Below are 12,532 nucleotides of genomic sequence, written 5' to 3' on the forward strand. Positions count from 1 at the left end.
AAAATGAACAAAAAATGACATTCTATTCTAAATCTTGAAAATTTCGCCAATAACTCACTTCAAAAATAAACTTCGACGTTAAAAATAGAACTTGCTTAAAATCATTAGAGAAAAAACAGAATTGCGTGAGTTGATCTCAAAACTAAACATTGTCGAAGAAGTTCGAAAAAATGTTAGTCGATGGTTCTTACGTTCTGTTAAAGCGATTTCTAAGAAAGCTTTCAGCAAAGTGAGTTTTCAACGTCATAGACTTTTTAAGCCAGGCGCTTTTTATTAGAAGTCTCGTTCGAAAATCAAGCTTTGAAAGTTTTTGCAAATTAAGTTTTAAGTCGTTATTTTAGTAGAAAAGTTTGACGATGAATAAAAATGGAATAAACTTAAATTGTAATAGCTATCGAATAGTTATAAATTACAATAGTTATCAACTATGTATTAAATGGTATTTTTAATTCAAGATGCAGCTGTGTATTTCTTTTATCCCTTTTTAAAATTATGGATTCGTTGACGTAAAAACCTTTACCTAAAGAAGATTAATGCTATCAGCAAGAACACTTTTCGATATTAATGAGACAAAATTTAACAACTCAGAATAATTGGCGCTTGTTATAAATGATTTTCTAGGATCTTCCTGACAACAATGCTTACTTTATAGCAAATTAATTTATATCTTCCGAGTTTGATTCAAGGTCGAAAAGCTTAAAGCTACGCGCGCAATTTACAGACATATCAGATAAATGACTCATAAAAATATAACGTACGAATCTGAAAAATTGGCATCTTACAAAATCACAAATCGTCAGGTAAGAATTATTTTGTTCTATCTCCAATTTGAAACGTTGGCAGAAAATGAACTGTTGATTTTACTAAGTAATGATTACTTTTAAAATACATTTTATTTTTAAAATTTTTTTTCTAAATAGTCTCTTTAGATATAAACTATTTCTAGAATAAGTTATTTTTTCTTAAAAAAGTAAAAGTAAAATTTTAAGTAACTTTTACTTACAGAAAAATTCAAAAACTTTCTTTCAACGTTTAAAGTGGGAGATAGAACAAAGTAATTCTAACCTGACGAAATGAGTTGTGATTTCATTAAATTCATTAAAAGCATTAAGAGTTTTAGAAGAAATAATTTAAATCATCAAAAGGTTCTTATTTTTTGCTGCTTTTCAGAATTCGCAATTCAGAAATTGCCATAGCAAAGTCTATTACCATATTCCGAAAACTAAAGTTGAAACCTCACTGAAGCTAGATACATTTTAGTTATAAAAGTGTTAAGATTTTATGAGTATAATTATTATCATTGTTTTGTTTTAGAAGTGGCAAACGAAATACAGATAAATTGATCCCAGAAAGACAAAACTAATAATGCAGTTAAAATAATATTTCTTACCACAGATATCTCTGAGCCAATTGGTCTGTTTATGTAAAGGCTTATTTAGTTGGCAAATTAGACTCAAGAAGCTTCTCTCGTTACTATGAATAAAACCACTAATAAAGGGTAAACAGTTGCGCAATCTTTCGTTAGTAATAATATCGTGAGAATTTACATGGAATAGCAGATGAACAGAAGCGCAAAATTTCATTAAAAATAAATGAGAAAACTGATACTGCAGAGTTACGATAGATTTTCTTATAAAACCTAGTGGTTCAAAACCGTTTTCATCTAAAACCGAGCCAAGTTCGTTTTGCGAAACGTTCACTTTCCCTCTGTCCATTAGACAAAAAGCCACTTCGCAGACTTTTAAAATATGCTGCTGGTTTGTATGCATAAAGTGCTCAAATGAGTCTTTACTTTCGCAGTTTTGTTGCACAAAGTACAGAAAAATCAGCGCGTGCAGTTCGGTTATTGTTTTAACTGAATGAATGCTAAAAGTTAACAATGTTGAACAAGCTGAATTTAAATAAAGTGGTACAGACAGCAAAGTTGCTCCATTGCGAGACGATATAGAGAGATTTTCAAGGTCAGTTTTCAGAGTTTCACTCAACGAAAGATCTTTTAAGAAACTCTTTGTTCCGTTGATGTTAAAACCTAATATCTGCATGCATGCAACATTTTCGCTGTTTTTAACTGTCCTGCAGAATCTCAGTACGGCTTTGACATTTCCACTAAGTACACATTTACAGTTTTTTAAACTAAAGATATCCCCGAGCGCTGTTAATATTGAGACGTTGTTTGAGAATTCATAATTAACTAATTGTTCTAAGTAAAGAAATTCATCTAATCCATCAATAATAAACATTGTCCTTTCAAACGAAGAAATTTCATATCCCTTCAAAATATTTTTGTAAAACTTCTCTATGAGTTGCTTGATGTTTGAAACATTTTGAAGTTTGTTGATCTTACTAAATTCAAAGTAAAAAATAAACTTTAAGTCTTCCCAATGTAATCCGTTTGCCCAATGATAGAGACAACTTTGTAGAAAGTTTGTTTTTCCAATACCTTTAGGCCCTGAAATCAAAATCAACTGTGAGCTTTCATCAAATACCTCCTCATACTTTATTGGTTTGTAACTGTTTTGTTTATGACGAAAGAACTCCCATTCGTTAAAGTCATCATTATCCATCTCTAAGTCTTCCTTTTCTATAGAAGCTAACTTTAGTTTACTGATGAGATAGTTGAGGTCATTTCTTTGATTCTGTCCATTTCGAAGCGTAGCTCGAAAAGTGTTCAAGTAAAATGCTTTCAGCTGGTAACTTGCATCTAAACAAGAAATATATGAATTTATAACGCTGAAATACATTAAAGCAACAGCATTATTCTCTTTTCTATACAAATCAAAAAAAGTCTTTTAACTAGACATCTTTGATTAGGCCGTTCTGATACAGTGTAATAGACTTCTCATGGCTTTACTGATGCTTTCTTGAAGATTTAATGACAAATTAGTTAACATTTAAAAAAATTCTCTTTTTTAGAAATATAGAGGATTGTTTTTTTTTTGCGTGTAAGGAAAGGGTTTTTTGACAATTAAGAGAGTAAATTGTATTCCATTTGGATTCAAAGTACTATTAAGTCTTAACCCTTAACCTTTAACCCTTTTCTCCGCTCGACCTCAACCACCTAATACTTTAGCTTTCGAAAGAATTATATATTTTATCATTTTGCGAAAGAGTTTTGGTGGTTTTTTTTTTACTTTTTCATTATCAAATTACTGAAGAGCATTAAATACATTTCCAAGCCAACTATTTAAATTTTCTCAATTTATGTCAAGAAGAGTTTATTCTTTGAATAAAAAAAATTAAAAATTATTGTGCGTTATTCCTACCACAACACACAAATCCACAACCATGTGCAGACCATTTTATTTAAACAATTGTATCAGAAATTTATCAGAAATAAAAATTTTAACTTACTAACTTTATTTTTAACTTACCCCACATAGCTGCTCAACCTACCCCAGCGGGGTAAAGGTGTCGGGTAAGTTCTGGAAGACCACGTTTGACGACACCCAATGATGATCGCCTTTTAATCAGGTTGGCGAAGAAAAATCGAACTATACTGTCGCATGAATTAAGAATGGAATGGAAGCTTTCAAATGGACGTTAAGCATCGAAATCACTTGTGCGTAGGAAACTATTAGCTAACAATATGTTATGGAAAAAAGCTGTTCTAAAACCGCGACTTACCAAACAACATAAAAAAGCGAAAAGAATTTTGCCAAAGCGTCAAAGAATGGTCTAATCAAAAATGGAGGACAGTAATGTTCAGTGATGAGATGAATATCGAGGTTGATAACCGAAAAAATCAAATTATGATTCGCAGGCAGTCTTCAGAAAAATGTAATCTCAATTGTATCGTTCAAAGAACAAAACAAGGTAGCGGGTCGGTTAGAATATGGTGGTGCATGACATATTATGGTCTCGGTATGTTTAAATTATTTGATGGTCGACTAAACTCTATTTATTACGTCGATATTTTAAATAACAACTTGTTACCGTCAATTGATGCACTTGAGCAAAGCGTTCCGTTCATTTTCAAGCAAGACAATTTACCATTTCACAGGGCTAAATTTGTCTCTTAATGTTTTGAAAGCAAAAGTATTGAGCCTCTAACTTAGCCACCAAATAGCCCAGACCTAAATTGCATTGAAAATCTTTGGAGTTGGCTTGATAAAGAGATTGCCAAGAAAGCACCAAAGAGATTTAGGAGTTGCGCAATATTTTACCAGCAATACTTGGAAATGTTCCCAAACGCATTTTAGATAATTTAATAGACTCAATGCCAAATCGTACAAATGAGTGCTTAAAAATTCATGGTTGAATTACGTGGTATTAGGTAAAAATTACCGGTTTTTGTTCTGTGGTTCTTAACTTATTCACATTTTTTTTTTAAATAAAAATTACCAATAAAACTTTAAATACATTTTTTTTATTTATTTAAAAGTTTTTATCATTATTATTATCTTTTATTTTGTTTGTCTAATTTCTAAAATTTATTATTATTATTTTTTTACCAGAAAAATATATTCAGTTATGCAAAAATTTAAAAACAAAAATAAATTGTGATTTTTTTTTTGGCGGCTCTTAAATTTTTCACAATACTGTATAAGTAAAAATATTTTTAAAAGAAGCAAAAATTTAATAGTTTTATATCGCATTAATATATTTTCTTAAAAAAAGAGTTTCAGGTACTATTTTAAATTGTTAAGAGTATTTAACAATGATTAATTTAAAAGTGTTTATGCACCTCAAATGTTTACCCAACGAAATTTTTTTCTCCGATGCCGTTTTATTAATTTTTTTTCATTAACAACACAAAGGTTATAATAAGACTTATAATACTTAGGGAAAAATGGCTAAGTATAATCAAAGTCAAATAAATGGGTAAAATCTCAACACTTAAGTGTTGCCAGATAAATGTTTTTTTATGAATCTAAGAGAGAAATAGGAAAAAAATTTTTTTTTTGCTTTTTTGGTCCAAAATCGAAAAAATGCCAGTGCATCTCTTGACCGTGGTCTAACAACCATTTGATGCGTATTGTATTAGCATTATATATACCTATCTTTCATCCGTTAGATGTTTTGTCATTTGAGATATTTTAGTTGCCCAACTCGCCTCTATGCTCAATTAGCCCCGCCCTACCCCAGCTTTAACTTAAGATATAAACCGAAATTTTATACTGACGTTTTGTTTAAAAAACATCACGTTAAACTTGCTCAAGTTTTACATAGCCAGTCTTTAGGTCAAAAATGTTAGAAGTCTGGGTGTCTACCGTTACACAAACTATACACGAGCCTCACACATCCACACAAATATAAGTGCAACCCAACAACCCAATCATAAACACTCAAACACGATAACATAACCAAACAAAACAAACTCATTCCTCAAAGACTAAACATCTTCGGTCACATTATCACTACATATGTTTAAATAAAAAAGATCTGCACATGGTTGTGGATTTGTGTGTTGTAGTAGGAATAACGTGCAAATAGTTAGTAATTCTTTTTTATTCAAAGAATAAACTTTATCTTCTTGACATAAAATAGGTCTTTACTTTAAGAACGTCTAATTTAATTAGATAATTCAGCTAATGTTTAAATTTGGAGAAAACTTACATTTTTAGGACGATGACGCTATAAAAAAACAGTTGTGAAATTATTTTACTTAAAAAACTGCAAATCAACTTTAAAAACAAGTAATATAATAAAAAAAGGGGCAGCACTTACGAAGCATTTGCATCTCATTCAAAAAATCTGCTTTACCCATCTGCATAAGAGATTTTTCGACAACAGACATAAAGTCGGAAGGATTTCGTAAAACGAGTTTTTTAAGCAGTTCTACCATTTTCAGTTGATCACTGTGTTTGTATAAATCGATATAATCAATAACAGCGTCATCAAAAGAGGCTTCACGTGCAAATTTTTTCCACTCCGGAGAGATATTGTCAATTAAAATGCTTTTTATTCTTAGGTCCATGATGAACGCGCCTAAAATAACACAAGAGTTATTGCGTTCAGTTTTCAACCACTCATTTTTTTAAATCAGTATTTCATCCTTTTATTTTTATTAACATTAAAAAACCGTTTAGAAATACCACAGCCTTGTTAAAAAAGTTTTTCTTTAGATGAGACAGGCTGAACTATGGTACTAATAGCCCATTTAGTTCTTGATCATAAAGGCTCGAAACGGATTTAAAAAGTTAGTTTTAGTGAGAAATTAGTTAGTGACTAAGCATCATAGCTTCTGTATCAGGTCAGCTCTTATCTACTTTCTTAGCTTTTCAGCGGAAGAAACTTAATGAATTCTTTCTCTAAAATGTACGCGCGGGAACACTTTGACTTACACGTTTATTTAGATGGATGATATAAAATTTTAGTGTTAAAACATTTTATGTTAGATGTTCGCCCATCTCCGATATATTAGATAACATTAATCATGGTCAACCATAAATTTAGCAAATATTTTGTGTACAGGGCAATATAGACAAAACATTCACTAATTTTAGTAATCTTAACATTTATTTTGTTTTGTTTGCAAGTCAGTAAAGGTAGATATCTAAAGATATAAACTTACAGTTTTATGTATACAATCTTATTATTTATTTTCTAAGCGGATTTAAGTCTAAAAAAATACAGATTTACTAACTTTTTTTTGTTTAGCAAATAGACGTGTGTTTAAAAAATAAGCTCTAGCTGAACCACCGCCTTCCCAACTTCTTCAAAAGATAATGAGCTTCGCCCATGCAAAGTCATTGAACATCTCAACGTAACTCCTTTGTGTTTATTTCATCCAATTTTTTTTATTTTACTGATAGACACAATATATAAAAGTGAAACTATTAAAAACGACTCCTTATTGCCACACATTGGTTATGCAGCAATCAAAAATCGATAACAAAAAGGTAACATGGTCTTTAAAAGAGCAGAAAAAGAGGAATTTGTAAACAACGATATTTACTTTAACCATTTGAAAAGGCAAACCAAATGATCATTTAGATAATTTTCTTTTTCATTCGGTACTTTTCAAATAATTTAAATGGATATTAATGATGATTGAGTGCTGTGTGTATTTTTATTTAAAACTGCTGTCGCAATGAAAGAAATAGACGAAAATGAAGATGTATTGTTTATAAACCCTACACAGTAGATATTGCTAGTGTGCTTGCTAAAGCCATGAAATTTAAGTATCAAAATTTAGACTAGGGGCCAGTGTTAAAAACTACATATGCGTACTTAATTGACTGAAACTCTTGAGCCACTTAGAAACTTGTAATTTACGAATCCGGATGTAAAAAAGATGAAAAAGTTATTGAGTCATGACTCACGGACATCGGTTGTCCGGACAATTTTTCGCTCTTTGAAAAATCAACCCAACTATAAATCAGCCTAAGAAAGATGAGCATGCTTATAATTTTTTTTTTTACTTTTTGCTAATCTTACACTATATGAGGAGGGAAAACGAAAGGAATTATAAACATAATCTTTAAGTTATACTCCACTCAAATATATTACATATTTTATCGTAGAAAAGGACGAGACAGGCAAAACTCCAGGCGGACTCACATGTGCAGTTGCATTAAAGACAAACCAATCACAACATTAAATCTTAAAACTGATTTGAATTAGTGAGGTTCGCGACAATTCTTATGATTTACTAACAACTCGAGACCAGAGACAAATGTTAATCAAAAGGAAAATGGTCACATCTGTTTTAAGGAACCTTGACTCAGAGGTCAAAACAAATACACTAAACAAACTTGAAGGTAAAATCGATTGACAATGCTTAAAGCAAAGTCTAAAAATATGCATTTTAAGCTATTGACTTTTTTTTTAAAACTACAAGCATTTATTTATATTACATCTGTCATCTAAAAAAGAATATTTCAAAAAAGTTTCATTTTTGCAAAGAACATAAAGAAATTCCATTTTTACTATTCGATGAAAGTTCATTTTTTTCTAATATTTTTTTTCTTTAAAATAATGATATAAATTTTTATTGAAAACAAATTAAAATTCACATGAAGGATTGATATGTTTCGCAAGAATAACATGTTTTATAGCTCACTTGTCGGTCTAATTACCCTCGAAAGAACTTTCGCGTCTATAATAAACCCAAATAAATTTTTGTTGATTGAAGATGGTGAATATTACACGGTATAAAGGAGCATGCTCTGGGGATGTGTTGCAACATCCCCAGAAAGTTTCTTTTTTGATTATTATCAAAAAAGCATTTCCTCATTGAAAAAATGTAAAAGACAACTTTTTTTAAGTGGGGGCCTAGAAAGAAATTATATATTTTTGGAGAGTGCCCAGGAATTTTGTTATTCAAGATAAATAACTAAGAGCCATGGGGAATACTCAAATTTCTAGTATGTTGATGTTAGTGATGAATGAAGATGACTTTCAAAAAATTAGGGTAATTGGAGCTAAACCAACCTCGCCCCGACCCCTAACTGCCCCCTTCCTACAATTACGTCTCCTTTAATCATAAAATTTTTTTTGCTTAATTATAAACTAGATCAAAATTTATCGACAGATTTCAAATTTCATCAAAAAATCTCTTTTCGTTTAATATTTGTAATCATCCAAAGCATATTACCTCCAATTACCCCCTGAAATAACTTCAAATGGTCTTAATATTTAAATGCAAAACTTTTCATGATGGAGTTTGAAAACTGTAGCTGAGTTTTGATCTAGTTTAACATAAAAAAAAATTGAAAAAGGTTTTTAGGAACCATACTGTGGGGATACTGTATTTAGGTTTTCAGAAATGTTTGTGATTGATCAATTTTTCTTTTACAGTATTTAAAAATGTTTGTTTAAAATTGAAATTTACAAGGGGTATGTAATTTTCATTATTTTCCCTTAATATTTTCATTGAAATAAAAACAACGCAAAGCCACCTTTAATTATTAACAATAAGTAAAAGTTACCAGTTGCTAATTGTTAATAATTGCATAATAACTCCTCACACGCGTTGACATACAAACTGAAAGTATGTTTGCGGTCATTATATTGACGTTTGATTGATATGGCCGATATATCCATGCTAATATTATCAATCCATATCAGAAGTTTTTATTTGATGCATTTATTTAAAGTAAACACGCAAAAGAATATGTTAACTTCGATGAAAAGTGTTGCATTTGCTGCTTTAGGAAAGTCAAAGACGTAAGACCAATAATAAAAGAAAAATGATTATTCAAACCTTATCAAAACTACATTCTGGAAAAATTATTCAACGGATAACCCTGACCTTAATTCCATGCTTTGCTCGAAATGTAGAAAAAAACTTTCAGGGACTGATCCATACATCGGCCGTGTTATGAAGGTAATTATAACTATATTGGTGTTTAACTTAGTTAAAGTTTAGTAACTTATTTTGGTTTATATAGCTGCCATACATTTGCCATAAAATTTAGACCTGAATACCAGAGTTATCAGATAGAGAAAGACCTCAGGGAACACCTTAGCTCTGAAAACTTTTGGTTCAAAGCAACTCACTGTTTCTGTCGGAAAGACTGTGGATTAAGAAACCTTTCTTTTCTTTAGATAAATTGAACAAACTTCAATTAAAACTACATGCCAGGTAACTTTTTGTAGCTTAAAAATATATTTAATAATATTTTTGTTATGAGTTTAAAGCCAATTTTTGTAATAATGTCATTATGATTTCTAAGTAATCGCAATCAATTATAAAATTAGGAGGGGGAAAAAGTGTGGCAGCGACAGCAAATCCTGATATAAGAAGTATCTTCAGGAACATAGATAAAGAACAGTTGATAAAATTTAGCGGACTATCTTTGAAATTTTTGAAGAGAAAATAAAAAGGATTCTCTTGGGATTTTTTCGGAAGATACTTGAATTAAATATTTGAGAGTATTTATTAAGTTAGATGAAAAATAAGTATAGTAAATATTATAACTATTTATATTTCGATAAAGGATTTGTGTATAATATCTTTACTATTTTTATAAAGATTTTCTTATTAAGCTTTAGATAGGTCTAAAGCGTTAGAAGTCAAGGAGACTACCGTTACACGAACTTTACACAAACCACACACACACCCTCACAATTTTGAGGGCAACTCTGTAATCTCATCCATAAATACCCAAACAACCTAGCATTACCAAACAAAGCAAAAACTTTCCATAATAATTAAAGAGTCTTAGACCTCACATTATCTAGTGAATTTTAATGTAAGTAAACTAATTTAAAAGAGTGATTTAAATAGATATTTAACTTTTTGTAATTTTCGACAAAGAGTTTAAGCATATGTTTTAAAGACATATTTGCACTTCTATACTTGTGGTGCTGATTTCTATTGGTATATTGCAGATAATGAGATACTTAGAAGTGTTAAGGGTCCTGTTGCTTTGAAAGTTGGTTTTTTATTGAGTTGAAATATTTTTGGCATTTCATATAGTTGTGGTGTATTTGACTCTCATACTTTGAAAATTGCTTCTAAATTCGGTAATGATAAAACTGTTTTCATAATTCTATGTCATCTTTTTGGGATTCTGAAACTATAGGAACAACAACATCTGACATTAACGACTTAGCGTATGAGAACTTTAAAAATGAAATTCAATTTAATAAATATTCTAATCGTTAAGAAGTTGGGTTACCGTTTAAACTCAGCCATGATTTAATTAGTGATAATTACACTTATTGCATCAAACCCCTGCCACCTGCTCTATTGATGGACCATCCTTAAATGACTGTTTAAATGCAGGTCCAAGCTTAACAACCTCTTTGTTTGGTGTACTCTTGAGATTTCAATTTTCTTCAATAAAGCTAGAAATTGTTTGCCAGCAGCAAACTTCAATCTTCGAAAGTTTGAATCAAACTTGGTTGAACTCGAACAAAAGATTCAGTTAAATAATTATGAACAAAATAATACAACTAAAGTACTTGGTCAAGCATTGGATAAAGATTCGGATGAATTGACATTCATTTAATTAAAATTCTTCAAGCCATTAAAAAAATTCCTTCAAAAAGAGATGTTATGAAATTTATTACCAATATTTTTGACCCAATGGGACTTATTAATCCTGTCGTTGTCAGATGTTAGTGTTTCTTTCAGAGATTGTATGTTGAAAAATTTTCTTGCAACTACTTGTTGTTTGGACATGCTTTAGATGAGTGGAACGACATCATACTAGATTTTCGTTTATTAAATAAATTATCTTTGACTCGATGGATTCTAACTGTCTCTTACTTATTTAACACTGATACATAACTTGAGTTTCATGCCTTTGCTGATGAAAGCCTAAAAGTATTTGGTTGTTGTATCTATCTTAGATGTATTGTAAATGAATCACACTGTATTGTGTCACTCATACTCTAAATCTACAGTGGCCCCCGTAAATAAATCAACTATTCCAAGACTAGAGTTAAGAGCGATGGGTTTATTATCCTCTCTGATGTCTACTGTGAGAAAGGAACTTAAAAACTTGAACATTGATGACATTTTCTGTTGGACAGATTCCACTATCTGCTTTCATTGGTTGAATAATATGAATCAAACATATGAGACATTTGTACAAAATCAATTGATAAAAGTTCGTGATTTACTTCCTATTCAATTTTGGCATTATGTGGAGACTACACGAAATCCTGCTGACATTATATCCCATGGATGTTCCTTCAAATACATCATTGATCATGACATTTGGTTTAAAAGCCCTGATTATCTTAATGACGTTTTCGTTCCATGGCCCTCTTACAACTTAATTGAACATAAAGATAATGAAAGTAAATTGTATTTATTAGCTGCCACCAATTCCATTGACATTCTTCTTGAATTTATTGATATTAAACGTTTTAGTAGTTATGAACGATTAAACAGAGTAACAGGCTGGATTCTGCGATTTGTAAACAATTTAAAAGGTCAGGTTCAGAAGACACATGTCACAATGACACCAACATTATCTCCTGACGAAATTGAATGTGCAAAGATACTGTGGGTGCGATATGAACAATGTGATGTCATGGAAAGCAAAAATTACAAACAGTTCAAAAGAAAATCTTGGACTTCAAGAGATTGACGGAATTGTTCGATGTCATGGAAGAATTCAGAATGCTCCAATTCCAAATAAAGCTAAATTTCCAATTTTTGTTTTTCGTAGTAGTCAGCTGTCTAAGTTATTGATTGTTTATTTCCATAAGTTGGAGAAAAACACAATGGTTTGATAAAGACTCTTTCAGAGCTGAGGACTAAGTTTTGGATTTCTCAGTGTAGACAACTGGTTCGCATACCATTTTAAAGTGTTTCCTGTGTCGGCATTTTTAAGGAAAGCCTTATATGTATCCTCCTTCTCCACCTCTACCTTTGAGTCGTTTAGGTAATGACAACCTATTTACGCATACTGCTGTTTTTTGTAAAGAATATTTATGGAAACTGTGGCACTATGTTTAATGGGTGGATATTTTTATTTACCTGTGCTAGTATCCGTTCTATTTGCTTGGATTTGGTTTCTTATCTTTCATCTACATCATGTATTCGTGGACTAAGACGTTTCTTTGCTAGAAGAGACGTACCAAGTAAAATTCTATCTGATAATGGTACGCAATTTGTTGCTGAACAAAT

The 12,532-nt window shown here is 30.7% G+C and overlaps 1 protein-coding gene and 1 pseudogene across 2 annotated transcripts in view; one reads left to right on the plus strand and one right to left on the minus strand.

The window, feature by feature from the left end:
- The window catches only part of LOC149884414 (uncharacterized), a 59,959-nt pseudogene that overhangs the window by 45,810 nt on the left and 1,617 nt on the right, over positions 1 to 12,532 (minus strand). The window contains exons 2-3 of the transcript XR_016455024.1: positions 5,668 to 5,928; positions 1,391 to 2,701 (exon numbers count right to left, since the gene is read on the minus strand). The product of XR_016455024.1 is annotated as an uncharacterized LOC149884414 (transcript). The remainder of the gene's footprint in view (positions 1 to 1,390; positions 2,702 to 5,667; positions 5,929 to 12,532) is intronic.
- Positions 11,460 to 11,990, plus strand: LOC149884415 (uncharacterized). Its single transcript, XM_090096069.1, has one exon. The coding sequence runs from the start codon at positions 11,460 to 11,462 to the stop codon at positions 11,988 to 11,990; it is 531 nt and encodes a 176-aa protein (XP_089952195.1).

Source organism: Hydra viridissima, unplaced genomic scaffold, assembly GCF_058129835.1.
Source record: "Hydra viridissima isolate aposymbiotic clone 2 unplaced genomic scaffold, HvirCarnegie_v1 scaffold_8, whole genome shotgun sequence".
Taxonomy (NCBI): domain Eukaryota; kingdom Metazoa; phylum Cnidaria; class Hydrozoa; order Anthoathecata; family Hydridae; genus Hydra; species Hydra viridissima.

Excerpts from the sequence above, each read along its gene's own strand:
- LOC149884415 (XM_090096069.1), top strand. The coding sequence starts at position 11,460 with ATGAATCAAACATATGAGACATTTGTACAAAATCAATTGATAAAAGTT.